The 13,968-nt window shown below is 37.3% G+C and overlaps 1 protein-coding gene across 7 annotated transcripts in view; it reads left to right on the top strand.

Moving 5' to 3' along the window:
* LOC106071603 (uncharacterized) overlaps nucleotides 1–13,968 on the top strand; it is a 190,247-nt gene that overhangs the window by 32,137 nt on the left and 144,142 nt on the right. For all 7 annotated transcript variants that reach the window (XM_056027222.1, XM_056027223.1, XM_056027225.1 and 4 more), the window contains one exon: nucleotides 7,129–7,833. In XM_056027222.1, the coding sequence (XP_055883197.1) occupies nucleotides 7,151–7,833 (683 nt within the window). In that variant the 5' untranslated portion in view covers nucleotides 7,129–7,150. The remainder of the gene's footprint in view (nucleotides 1–7,128; nucleotides 7,834–13,968) is intronic.

Genomic DNA, 13,968 nt, shown 5'->3' with positions numbered 1-13,968 from the left:
CAGGTGATGTTAAGTCCGTTTCTAATTTTAATTAATATCATTGTAAAATTTGCAATAACATTTGAATAAATGTCATAATCAGTGGGATTTTATAATAGAATTGACACTCATTTTACATTTAGTAGAAATCAATGTTAGTAGATAATCAGCTTTCTGTATTTGTTCAACAAAAAGAACTAACTAGCAATAGTGTTTATTGGGACATATTTGAAGAAAGTTGATGGGGGAGGGATGACACCCTGAGCTGCCGTACCAGGTGCCACCGACACTGTCTGGGAGGTTTTCATTCTGTTTTTAGGTGATCAGTTGGATCTCTACTCTACTTTTTAGGTGATCAGTTGGATCTCTACACTACTTATTTAGGTGACCAGTTGGATCTCTACTCTACTTATTTAGGTGATCAGTTGGATCTCTACTCTACTTATTTAGGTGATCAGTTGGATCTCTACTCTACTTATTTAGGTGATCAGTTGGATCTCTACTCTACTTATTTAGGTGATCAGTTGGATCTCTACTCTACTTATTTAGGTGATCAGTTAGATCTCTACTCTACTTATTTAGGTGATCAGTTGGATCTCTACTCTACTTATTTAGGTGATCAGTTGGATCTCTACTCTCTTTTTTAGGTAATCAGTTGGATCTCTACACTACTTATTTAGGTGATCAGTTGGATCTCTACTCTACTTATTTAGGTGATCAGTTGGATCTCTACTCTCTTTTTTAGGTGATCAGTTGGATCTCTACTCTACTTATTTAGGTGATCAGTTGGATCTCTACTCTACTTATTTAGGTGATCAGTTGGATCTCTACTCTACTTATTTAGGTGATCAGTTGGATCTCTACTCTACTTATTTAGGTGATTAGTTGGATCTCTACTCTACTTATTTAGGTGATCAGTTGGATCTCTACTCTACTTATTTAGGTGATCAGTTGGATCTCTACTCTACTTATTTAGGTGATCAGTTGGATCTCTACACTACTTATTTAGGTGATCAGTTGGATCTCTACTCTACTTATTTAGGTGATTAGTTGGATCTCTACTCTACTTATTTAGGTGATCAGTTGGATCTCTTCTCTACTTATTTAGGTGATCAGTTGGATCTCTACTCTACTTATTTAGGTGATCAGTTGGATCTCTACTCTCTTATTTAGGTGATCAGTTGGATCTCTACACTACTTATTTAGGTGATCAGTTGGATCTCTACACTACTTATTTAGGTGATCAGTTGGATCTCTACTCTCTTTTTTAGGTGATCAGTTGGATCTCTACTCTACTTATTTAGGTGATCAGTTGGATCTATACTCTACTTATTTAGGTGATCAGTTGGATCTCTACTCTACTTATTTAGGTGATCAGTTGGATCTCTACTCTACTTATTTAGGTGATCAGTTGGATCTCTACTCTACTTATTTAGGTGATCAGTTGGATCTCTACTCTACTTATTTAGGTGATTAGTTGGATCTCTACTCTACTTATTTAGGTGATCAGTTGGATCTCTACTCTACTTATTTAGGTGATCAGTTGGATCTCTACTCTACTTATTTAGGTGATCAGTTGGATCTCTACACTACTTATTTAGGTGACCAGTTGGATCTCTACACTACTTATTTAGGTGATCAGTTGGATCTCTACTCTCTTTTTTAGGTGATCAGTTGGATCTCTACTCTCTTTTTTAGGTGATTGGTATGGCTTAAATATTCCTGCTCAATTGGTGATTTCGATGGGGGCCGCCTCTGAATTCGTGTGATAAAACAAACTCTCTTTGTAATCTTGTTTTTATTTCATTTGGGACCGCAAAATTCACTTCGCATATGGCCTTCAATTACCGTGATACAATATATTCTTTGAAAGAAAAGCGCGTCGAAGTCAAAGTGATTCTTGGGACAGGATGATACTGAAGTGTGAGATATATTCTAAATATTTTTTTTATTGAAAACGCGATTATTCTGTAGACGCCTATTGACCAATTGTCATAAACACAGCACATTGTACCCAACACAGTAAATACATCAGATTGAACGCGAGTGGAAGTCTCTTGTAGAATTAAAACAAGCATAGCGAGAAATTATAAGACAGATCCAATCATGCATTAAGTTAAGCATTTATTTCTATGGGAAAATGTTTCTTAGTGAAATAAATTTTATAAAATTGAACTTTTCCAGAAAATCTTTTTTTCTTCGCCCTTCTGCGTTTGGCGAGGGAAGAAGGGGGTATCTTGGTGAATGTTTACATGATCGTTTTTAAATTTATAATTTTTTTTTCACCCAGTCTCAATATTCCTTAATGGGGCTAAGTCAACTTATACCACCACATCTGTCAAGTACAATTTCTTTCCCTTGTTCAAGATACCAAACAAAATAATTAATTACCAATAGTTAATTAACTAATTGTTTTTTTAATTGATTCTTGTGTTGTCAGGTAAAAGAAATAATTGTGTAAAATTTCAGCTTAATCCGAGATTGAGTGCCGGAGAAATAACGTGTACAAACTTTTTACCATACAAGCAGAGTGAGAGACATATAAGCTTTGTAAAGATATCCTCACATTTCCTGACTGTTATCAGAGTCATATAAATTATCTTCACATTTCTGACTGTTATCAGAGTCATATAAATTATCTTCACATTTCCTGTCTCTAAGAGTCTTCCAAATACTAGAGCTAATAAGCTTCATATAAAACATTCTTAAAGCTTCTTTTTATTTTCATTTTAGTTATTTTCCCAACCAGTTCTAGCCCGGGGTTAAAGGTTAGTAAGCATCGGCCTTCGCTTTACTTTTGCCACTCTAATTAATGACATAGCCTTTGGGAACAATTTTATTTCCCTCATATTAGTCCAACATCAGAAACATACACACACATTTGTCAGAAACATACACCCACATTTGTCAGAAACATACACCCACATTTGATCAGAAGCATACACACACATTTGATCAGAAACATACACACACATTTGTCAGAAACATACACCCACATTTGTCAGAAACACACACACACATTTGTCAGAAACATACACCCACATTTGATCAGAAGCATACAAACACATTTGATCAGAAACATACACACACATTTGATCAGAAACATACACACACATTTGATCAGAAATATACACACACATTTGATCAGAAACATACACACACATTTGATCAGAAGCATACACACACATTTGATCAGAAACATACACACACATTTGTCAGAAACATACACCCACATTTGTCAGAAACACACACACACATTTGTCAGAAACATACATCCACATTTGATCAGAAGCATACACACACATTTGATCAGAAACATACACACATTCGATCAGAAGCATACATACATGAATAGTGTATGTACTTAAAATGTAACCGTACAACAAACAACATCAACTTGAAATCGTTCTCTGGTGAACTATCTGATCATGGCCCCCACACTGTCTCTCTCAGTTTTATTTGATCTATTCAATTGTTCTCTGGTGAACTATCTGATCATGGCCCCCACACTGTCTCTCTCAGGTTTATTTGATCTATTCAATTGTTCTCTGGTGAACTATCTGATCATGGCCCCCACACTGTCTCTCTCAGTTTTATTTGATTTATTCAATTGTTCTCTGGTGAACTATCTGATCATGGCCCCCACACTGTCTCTCTCAGTTTTATTTGATCTATTCAATTGTTCTCTGGTGAACTATCTGATCATGGCCCCCACACTGTCTCTCTCAGTTTTATTTGATCTATTCAATTGTTCTCTGGTGAACTATCTGATCATGGCCCCCACACTGTCTCTCTCAGTTTTATTTGATCTATTTAATCGTTCTCTTTTTTTTTTCCTAAAAAAATTCTTGCTTTCATTAATTTTTCTTCCATTTAGTTTTCTATCTGTCTGTCTGTCTGTCTTATCTCTTTCTATATCTTTTTAGCTCTAGATCTTTCTCTCTTTGATAAAGAACCATTCCTTCTCTCTCTTTTTCTCTGTTCTTTATCTAACTTGTTTTCCTATGTATGAGTTAATCCTAAGATAAACACATAAGTGAAGTGAAATCAATAGAGGCTACACCTCATATTAGTAAAGTGAAATCAATACAGGCTGCATTTCCTATAAGGGAAGAAAAAGACCAATAGCCTACAGTTGACAGGCTGCACCTCATGAAAGTCAATTAATTTTAACTTCACTAATTCATCATCAGCATAATCATCATCGTCTAGCTGTGACAGTTTGCGTCACCAAATCCCTCCCCTTTTCACGGTCAGCAGAAATGTTTAGCAGGATATCAAGAGAAAGGCCGGTCCATTTTTTACCATCGTACAGCCAGGTTTTGTTTAAACGACCATTTCTTCGTGTTCCATCCACTGTTCCTTGAAGGATGAGACTGGAAGAGAAAACAACAAACGAGATAGAGCCCGTGAGAATTCTTGTTTCACTGGCAGCCATCTTGGAAGATATGAAAACCTGGACCCGATCCGTGTATCGAAGTTGCAGGTCAGTTTTAAAAGCAGTCTCTTCTGCATCCAACGTTTTCAATGAGATCCATCGACTTCCTTGAATCAACAAAAGTGGTTGGTAGAAGCCAAGATTTTGTGGGAACATATTACACAATTTAATATATATGAGAAACAGTTTAGATACAAGCCAAGCTATTAGCCTGAACATATGACATTATTTTTAGTGTCTTGGATTTTAGAAGCAAGGCTTTATGTCTACATACAACTCAAATTCACGTATGTCTTGATTCATTACTATTTATACATGACACGTTTTTACAAAGCTTATATCAACTTACTCTGTCTGTCTGTCTTTCTGTCTGTCAGGTACAAAGTTTGAACACCTTATTTCACTTACACCTTTTCTCAGATCAAGTTGAGACTTTGCACAAGCTATTCATTGGCGTAGACAAAACATGAATTAATACACAAATATCAATTAATTACTAGTTATTATTTTGTTTGAGACCAACAAGGGAAAAATAATCCTTCAGTATTCACAGATATTGTTAAATTTTCTGGTTTTGTCCCTTTTAAGAATTGTACACGTTATTTCTCCCACACCCATTTCCGCATCAAGTTGAAGCTTTAGACAATTGTTTATTGTACCTAACAAAACATGAATCAATTAAAAATGAATCTATCAGTCAATTAATTATCGGTAATTATTTATTTTGTCGGATATCGAAAAAAAGAAAACAACTTCTACATTCTTGGGTGATATAGTTGTAAGTGCGGAGTTCTTCTTTTAGATATGCTTTGTATAATTTTTGTACTGTCGTTAACATGCTCCAAACGTTGGCACCCAGCCCGCTGCCGTTACCTGCATTTCGACGGGAGGTTTGATCTAAAACGCAGAAATCTTTCTAAAGAAAATTCCAAAAAGCTAAAAAAAAACACACACACACAAAGTTTGTTTATTTTAAGCTTATGTTAATGTGTTGTCTCCATAAAGCAAAGACAAACACTGGTCTTTAAGGCTAATCAATTTGTCTTTAGCATCAGTCACGTGATACCTTTAACATCAGTAACATGATACTTTTAAACATTGGTCATCTGATTCTTTGAAGGTGTCACTCTCATGTTACATTGACACTGGACAATTTGTATTTTAATCCCACATGTTCGGTCCACACGATTCTGTTTCTGAGACGTCTGCTAGATTTCCAACCCTGATCACGTTCCTTCCGTCCACTGCGTGATAGATCAGTCCTGACGTCGCCATTGATGGGCCCTACACAGGTTGATAAATGAACAGCATTAGAGCAGAATATATCACACGATTAATGTCTAGACACCGAGGAAGAGAAACATTGCTCTATGAATTTATTCAGACACCCAGTTTCTTGTTTTCATTTATTGTTTGGAATTATTTTCTGTGCAGCCAATCTTGCACACCTTACTGCTCCGACCAGAGATGTAAGCTTAAACAAGAGAGGTTAGGGCTGAACCATGAAAAAGGGTATCCACACACAAACATTGCTTGGTATGTGTTTTGTGTTTAGAAACATATTCCTTTTACTGCATTTTCTTAGCCATCATGGTGGTAATTAGTTTAACCCTATTATCTTATATATTACAGACGTTACTTCAACAAAAAAAAAAAAAGATAATTACGTCCTACGCATTTCATGTGTCAATCTAGTCATTTAATCAATGACTTAAACTCTGCTAAGTCGTTGGTTTTCCTGGCTGATTCAGGCAACCCATTCCTTTCTCTAATGGCACTATGGAAAAACTTGTACTGCAATAGTATTCTGAACAAAGATGTCAAACTAGCAGTAAAACTTAAACATTTAATAGCCAGTGAATTCAACCATTACAATGTAGCAATGTAGCCTAATCAGTGTTGATGCAGCATTTATTAATGGGAGAGAAAAGCTTAATAGGTCAGTTGTCACGATGCCACTGTGAAATTCACACTTTGTAGTAATTCCAGATTTAGATCTAGTGACACCAACACTCTAGCCGCTAACGTAACGCAAGCTTCTATGGACAGAAGTAAAAAAAAAAAGACATTTCCATTTGTGTAGAGTCTTAAATCGCCCAATCATAATTTGTTGAATGAACCAGGACAAGACTACGTCAGATTTCATAGCCTGGTGTACAGGAATGAATAAATTCACAGTGAAAGTCTTGAAATAAAGCACAATGTACAGCTGAGACAGACGAGAAAGCCTAACTTGTGCCGATGTTCCATCATTTAACTGAAACCAAACATTCTTGTCTCCTTTTCTACCACTTTAACAAAAAAATCAACGACATTTTTGGCTGAAGTTAGATCTAAGGAATAAAACAGAAATTAAAAGAATGTAAAAATCTTTTTTTTTATCCCCAGGGCTTTAAAATAGATATTTTTAGCTTTTAATCTAAGATTGCAATGGATTCTCGTGTAACAATGTCACAACACAAGCTTCCGTAGTATTTAAGAAACACCTGACAGTAGAAGGCCCATCTTAATCTAGTTTCGGAATATGATTTACAAATAGAACCAATACATTGGTAGCGAATCTACACATCAACATTCGTTATGGTTTATTGAAGCCGTATTCTACATTCGAATGTTTTCAACATTTTTTTTACATAACAATTATTTTAACATTACAAAATTATTGTCCAATTGCAAACAAACAATTTTTTTTTATAAAATATTATTTCCAGGTGACATGTCCAGTATGATGCAATGATCCACGGGAAGAATCTCCCAAAATGGATTCCTCATTATGCCGCAATGAAACCTTCTACCTATTTCCAGTACAGACAACATCAGACCAGCAACTGCTACCAACTCTTTCATCAGTGCTCTTCCTGGAAAACATCACAAACTACTAGTCGTTGCGATTTCCCGCAGGAGGTGTCAGTTACTCCTATAATCTCAAGGAATCCTTTAAGCATCTTGTGCATCGATTTTCGCCACCATCAAGGTCCATCTACAACAAGGCACAATCCTATTCCGCTCGCTGCCTCCGCTTGTCTACGTGGAGAACTCGCTGCCTTCCTTCACACGTTGTGCTGGCTTTACCTCTCAGCTTCCGCCCAGTACTGCTCATTTCTCTCTTTCTTTTGTGTAGCCGTTATCTACTGGGCAAGCGTTCTTCTTGTGCAGCTTTCGATATTCGTTCAGCTCGCTATGGGAAACGAGGGCAGTGCCCCATCGTCAGAAGAAAGCACACCCATCTCAGACTACCCGTCCATGTACTCCATCAATTCTCGTTTGAGATCCTCTGTGGAAAGTACCAGAGCACCGTCTCCCATGGAGGCTCCGGAACCAGACCTGAGCCACCTGACTCCAGAGGAGATAGCACAGATTCGGAGCGTCATGGAGCGAGCCAAGAATCTGCAACAAGAGGAATCAACAAGAGCAAGGTCAGTCTTTTTTTTTTCTCCCTTGTTTATTGGGCTTAAACAGAATGACAAGTATTTATTTATTTATTTGCTCTCTAGGTTTTAACAGAATGACCAGTCCATTTTTTTTTTAGGTTTAAAGAGAATGACCATTCCTAAGTTGCTTTTTATTTTTACGTGTAAAAAAATGTGATGTAATGTAAAGGGAACCGCCAATTTTCTAAAAACATTTTATTAGACTAATATTGCAATCCACAATGTGAATTAAAATTGCGAATCTTGTTTCTTAGCTTAAGCTTCGTTTCCGCTTCGCCAAATTTTATATAATACCGAGCTATGAAAAAAATACCACAAATGCCCATATTGCCCTACCATCTCATATTACCCTACTTTCCCCCTACTTTAGTTTTAATCCCAGAGATTAGTCCTACATGGCAAAATAAACAATGACATGTTCCAGTTCTTAATACTCTCTTTGCTTTCAATGTCAAACAAAAATCTACAAACAAATCCAACAAATAAATGCTCCCCCCCCAAAAAAAAAAATATAAAAAAATTCGAAAACCAATTCCAACAGATAAAAGCCAACAAACAAATGCCAAAAAAAAAAACAGCATCAAATGCCAGCGAACAAATACAAACAAACAAATGGCAACAAATTCCAACAAACTTCTCTGAAAATTTCGAGGACAGTTTGAGAATCTGTTTCCTATTGATTTTCACCTTCTTTCTGATAGTTCCTCCTCAAACAAAAGATTACGACATTTTCTATTTATATCTGACCTAATTATCTGTACTCACCTATTTACATTGCTATCTTTATGAATTATGAGACTCTCTAGGCTGACAGTAATTCTATCAGCCCAATAACCAGATAGCATTTTTTTCCCCTTTATATTCGAGAAACATTTTTTTTAACCGCGACTTTCTTGTAATTCAACGAGATATGTTTTTAATGTAATTCTATTAAATATTGTACAATCCATACGACTACTTAGGCAAAGGCGTAGCCAACCAGAAAAGAGGTTCCCCAAACCTTTTTGGAACTGCGTCGCCAACACCATATATTGATTTGAATTCGGTGAACTGTTCAATGATTTGTGTACCTTAAGTTAGAAATAGCCGAAAGTCAAATCTCTTAGTGTCTGATTTAACTGTTCAATGATTTGTGTACCTGAAGTTAGAAATAGCCGAAAGTCAAACCTCTTAGTCTCTGATTTAACTGTTCAATGATTTGTGGACCTGAAGTTAGAAATAGCCGAAAGTCAAATCTCTTAGTGTCTGATTTAACTGTTCAATGATTTGTGTACCTGAAGTTAGAAATAGCCGAAAGTCAAATCTCTTAGTGTCTGATTTAACTGTTCAATGATTTGTGTACCTGAAGTTAGAAATAGCCGAAAGTCAAATCTCTTAGTGTCTGATTTAACTGTTCAATGATTTGTGTACCTGAAGTTAGAAATAGCCGAAAGTCAAACCTCTTAGTCTCTGATTTAACTGTTCAATGATTTGTGGACCTGAAGTTAGAAATAGCCGAAAGTCAAATCTCTTAGTGTCTGATTTAACTGTTCAATGATTTGTGTACCTGAAGTCAGAAATAGCCGAAAGTCAAATCTCTTAGTGTCTGATTTAACTGTTCAATGATTTGTGTACCTGAAGTCAGAAATAGCCGAAAGTCAAATCTCTTAGTCTGTGATTTATTTCGTGAAGCAGTTTGTTAGTAAAATGTTTGGTGACTCTGGATGTCATTTAATGTCTTCCAATTAGTTTGGCTCTGTCAGGTCTACGGGTTCTAGCAGGTTAGGAAACAGACGCAATAGAATTAGAACTAGAGTTACTTTAAGCACAGATATAATCAATTAATAAACGAAATATAAGTTTAAAAGGCCGTGGGGGAAGGGGAGAAAACAGTAGAAGGGGAATACTTATAACTGTAACTATGTCTCCAAATCTCATGATCTCATGAACTGCTATCATTTACTACTATTGATGTCATGAACTGCTGATATCATTTACTACTACTGATGTCATGAACTGCTGATATCATTTACTACTACTGATGTCATGAACTGCTGATATCATTTACTACTACTGATGTCATGAATTGCTGATATCATTTACTACTACTGATGTCATGAACTGCTGATATCATTTACTACTACTGATGTCATGAACTGCTGATATCATTTACTACTACTGATGTCATGAACTGCTGATATCATTTACTACTACTGATGTCATGAACTGCTGATATCATTTACTACTACTGATGTCATGAATTGCTGATATCATTTACTACTATTGATGTCATGAACTGATCATGATGTCATGTACTGCTGAGGAAGTAGATTTTGATTGACTTTGTTGATTGCTCAGTTTTTTCTTAGATTCCTTTCGATGCGCAATGCTGATTCTTCTGTGTTGACTTGATTAGTGGATGCCTAAAGTGGCTGCTTTAAGTTGGACTTTATTAGTTGCTGTTAGAAGTCTGACTTGATCAGTGGATGCTTGAAGTTGGACTTTATTAGTTGCTGTTAGAAGTCTGACTTGATCAGTGGATGCTTGAAGTTGGACTTTATTAGTTGCTGTTAGAAGTCTGACTTGATCAGTGGATGCTTGAAGTTGGACTTTATTAGTTGCTGTTAGAAGTCTGACTTGATCAGTGGATGCTTGAAGATGGACTTTATTAGTTGCTGTTAGAAGTCTGACTTGATCAGTGGATGCTTGAAGTCTGTAAGATTATGAGTTATGGTTTTAGGGAGACGTAGGCTGCCTCGAAGACTGAGTGCTCGCTAAGCGCCCCAAGGGACACAAACACCATGTAATAGGGTGATGTTGTTGTGATAGTGTGCTTGGAATAGACCTACATGTATCAGGCATAGATTCAACACAGGATACCTTGTTCTGGAACCAAGTTGCTTCCGGTCAGGACCGTATAAACCTGGGTGAGCATGTTCAAGCATAACGTGTCGGTGCTTCCGGTCAAGTGTTCAAGTGTAGATCTAGTCGGAAAGTACAGACTTTATTTGGTCTATAATCATCATGACTGAGAGAGATGCTATTTAGGTTGGAATGTTCACGTCTTTCATCTGTCACTCTACTTCCTTTGTGTGTCGCTTGTGTGTCGCTGGCTCACATTTTTCTCTTATCAAACTTCACAAGTATTTCATTACAAATCAACTCTAAAAAAAGACTAGCCAAACATTTTTCTTCTGTCACAGAACAACTTTGTCACAGAACAACTTTGTCATAAAACTTTCCCTTTGTAAACTCAAGCGTCTAGTTTTACAAAATGAATGTTCATTTATGACAGATCAAATCTTGTATTGTTTCAAGTTGTGACGTGCTGTTGAATCGATGAACTCTTTTGTTTATGTCTTCAAGTTCTTGCATCACTGTCGCTCTTGTAGTACAGTAAGATCGATATCTTAAGTGGGCGTAGCGTGACACAGCAGTCGCTCTGTAATGTCTTCTATAATATGCATATTCAAGGGTATTGTTGCGTTCGACGTCAGCTCGATTTGCATAAAGAAAGCGTCAAAGTGTCCATGAAATGAATCTCAGCTGTGGCTGTAACCAGTAGCTGTTTTCTTTTTATTTAGCCGACAGTAAAAAGTCAAATTACACCAGAAAAAGTCATTACGCCCTAAACACACCGGAATTTAAATCCTGGACCTCGCGCCGACAGATTCTGATTCTAATCACAGGTCTGGTTGACTTAATAGTTGTGGCTTGATGGGCCTGGGTCTGACTGCTCACGAAGCTTGGTTGGTTGGTTCAGTTTGAAGATATTTGATTCTTACTTCGGGTAGTTTGGTGAAATATCCTTGTTTCGTTTATTGTTTTTACTAACAGTTTCTTTTATGTTAAAATGCAGTTATCGATCATGGTTCTGTTTACAGTTTTAAAATTAATTTCGTGGATTTCACGTTTCTATTTTTTTGGTGGCTAATTCAGTGAAATATTTACTTCTGATCTGTTAGCCATCTTGTTGTTTCTTTACTTCTGATCTGTTAGCCATCTTGTTGTTTCTTTACTTCTGATCTGTTAGCCATCTTGTTGTTTCTTTACTTCTGATCTGTTAGCCATCTTGTTGTTTCTTTACGTTAAGTTGCCATATATTTTGTTGACTCCTTTATTTCTGTTTATATAGGTTAGGTCATCTATATATTCTCTTGTTGATATGTTGTAATACAGATGTTTTGTTTATGATTTCATTTCTGACCTCACTAGCATTATACAACAGTGTCTTCTTGTGTCTACAAACAGGATAAAGAGTCAGATTCCAATGCATGACCACTCCATTATCCTCTGCTCCTACGCCTATCATTGTATCCTGTTATCATTATATCCTGTATCCACTTTTATTTTTCCTTTACTCTTCCCTGTACACGACTACAACGAGGTGAAAGTTCACGGCGGTGTAATCATGATAATAACGACCCAAGACATTTCATCCTAGAGTTTCCCTTCATTAGCATATGATGTTGAGCCCTACCACTCTGTTCTTTCACTCCTTGAAATGAACGAGTCTCGTGACTGCACAGCCTGAGTTTGGCAGACGACACTTTCTAGTAAAATAACGTTCAATTCTCTCCCCTTTTTTTTTTATCCTTGCCGACGCTGGACAAAATAAAGATTGGTTATTTTTAATGCTGGCGGTGTTCCCGTGTGGGCTGTGTGCGTGAGTGTGTGTGTGTGACAGACTCGAAGACAAACAGACTAGATGGACTATACCGGAAGCTAGGGTGACAACCCATAACGGATAATAAAACACATTAGACAGATTAGAAGTATGGACCGCATCGAGCTGACACAAGCACTGACGACAAGGGTGGAGGTCAAATCTGACAACAAAGTACTGCATATTGGTAGCCCATGTGGGTAGCCTTACTTCTCAAATTTGTTGTGACCCACGTAAAGGCACAGCGATCAGAACACAATGGACATGAGCAGTCAGACTAAAACGTGACTTTTAAAAGAAACATCCGACAGTAGTCTTACTTTTCTAACTTATTTACTGTTCTTAAATTCTTTATCCAAAATAATAGATTTCTCATTACCGGCAAATCGCGAAATCTGGGATTCTATAGAATGCCCGAAACGTCAAAACGAAGTGAGAAATGATTTTTCTATTTCCTATTTTGCCAAGACATCATGGGCGTAGCCGGGGGGGGGGGGGTTTGGAGGTTCAACCCCCCCCCCCCCCGAAATGAAATCCCCCCCCCAAGGGGGGGGGGAGACGGACTTTAGTGACTGATTTTTTGCTTTGATTTTCTTTACTATAGGTGAGATTTTAATACTAAACCATCACTTGCCCCAGCGCAGCCAAAGGGATTTTGAGTTTAAAACCCCTACCATGGGGTTTTGAGTTTAAAACCCCTACCATGGGGTTTCGAGTTTGAAACCCCCTAACAGAGGGTTTTGAGTTTGAAACCCCCTACCAAGGGGGGGGGGGAAGACGGACTTTAGTGACATGTTTTTTTGCTTTGATTTTGTTAATTTTAGGTGAGATTTTAATATTAAACCATCACTTGCTCAAGCACAGCTAAAGGGGTTTTGAGTTTCAAACCCCTACCAGGGGGTTTAGAGTTTAAACCCCCTACCAGGGGGTTTTGAGTTTAAAACCACTAACAGGGGGTTTTGAGTTTAAAACCACTAACAGGGGGTTTTGAGTTTAAAACCCCCTACCACGGGGGGGGGGGGGGGAAGACGGACTATAGTGACTGATGTTTTGCTTTGATTTTCTTTATTATAGGTGAGATTTTAATACTAAACCATCACTTGCCCCAGCGCAGCCAAAGGGGTTTTGAGTTTAAAACCCCTACCATGGGGTTTTGAGTTTGAATCCCCCTAACAGGGGGTTTTGAGTTTGAAACCCCCTACCACGGGGGGGGGGGGTGAAGACGGACTTTAGTGACATGTTATTTTTGCTTTGATTTTGTTAATTTTAGGTGAGATTTTAATATTAAACCATCACTTGCTCAAGCACAGCTAAAGGGGTTTTGAGTTTAAAACCCCTACCAGGGGGTTTAGAGTTTAAAACCCCTACCAGGGGGTTTTGAGTTTAAAACCACTAACAGGGGGTTTTGAGTTTAAAACCACTAACAGGGGGTTTTGAGTTTAAAACCCCCTACCAGGGGTTTTGCAGTTTAATCC

The sequence above is a fragment of the Biomphalaria glabrata genome, chromosome 4, assembly GCF_947242115.1.
Source record: "Biomphalaria glabrata chromosome 4, xgBioGlab47.1, whole genome shotgun sequence".
NCBI lineage: Eukaryota > Metazoa > Mollusca > Gastropoda > Planorbidae > Biomphalaria > Biomphalaria glabrata.
The sequence above is the reverse complement of the archived record's forward strand: the minus strand, read 5'-3'. Positions and strand labels throughout refer to the sequence as shown.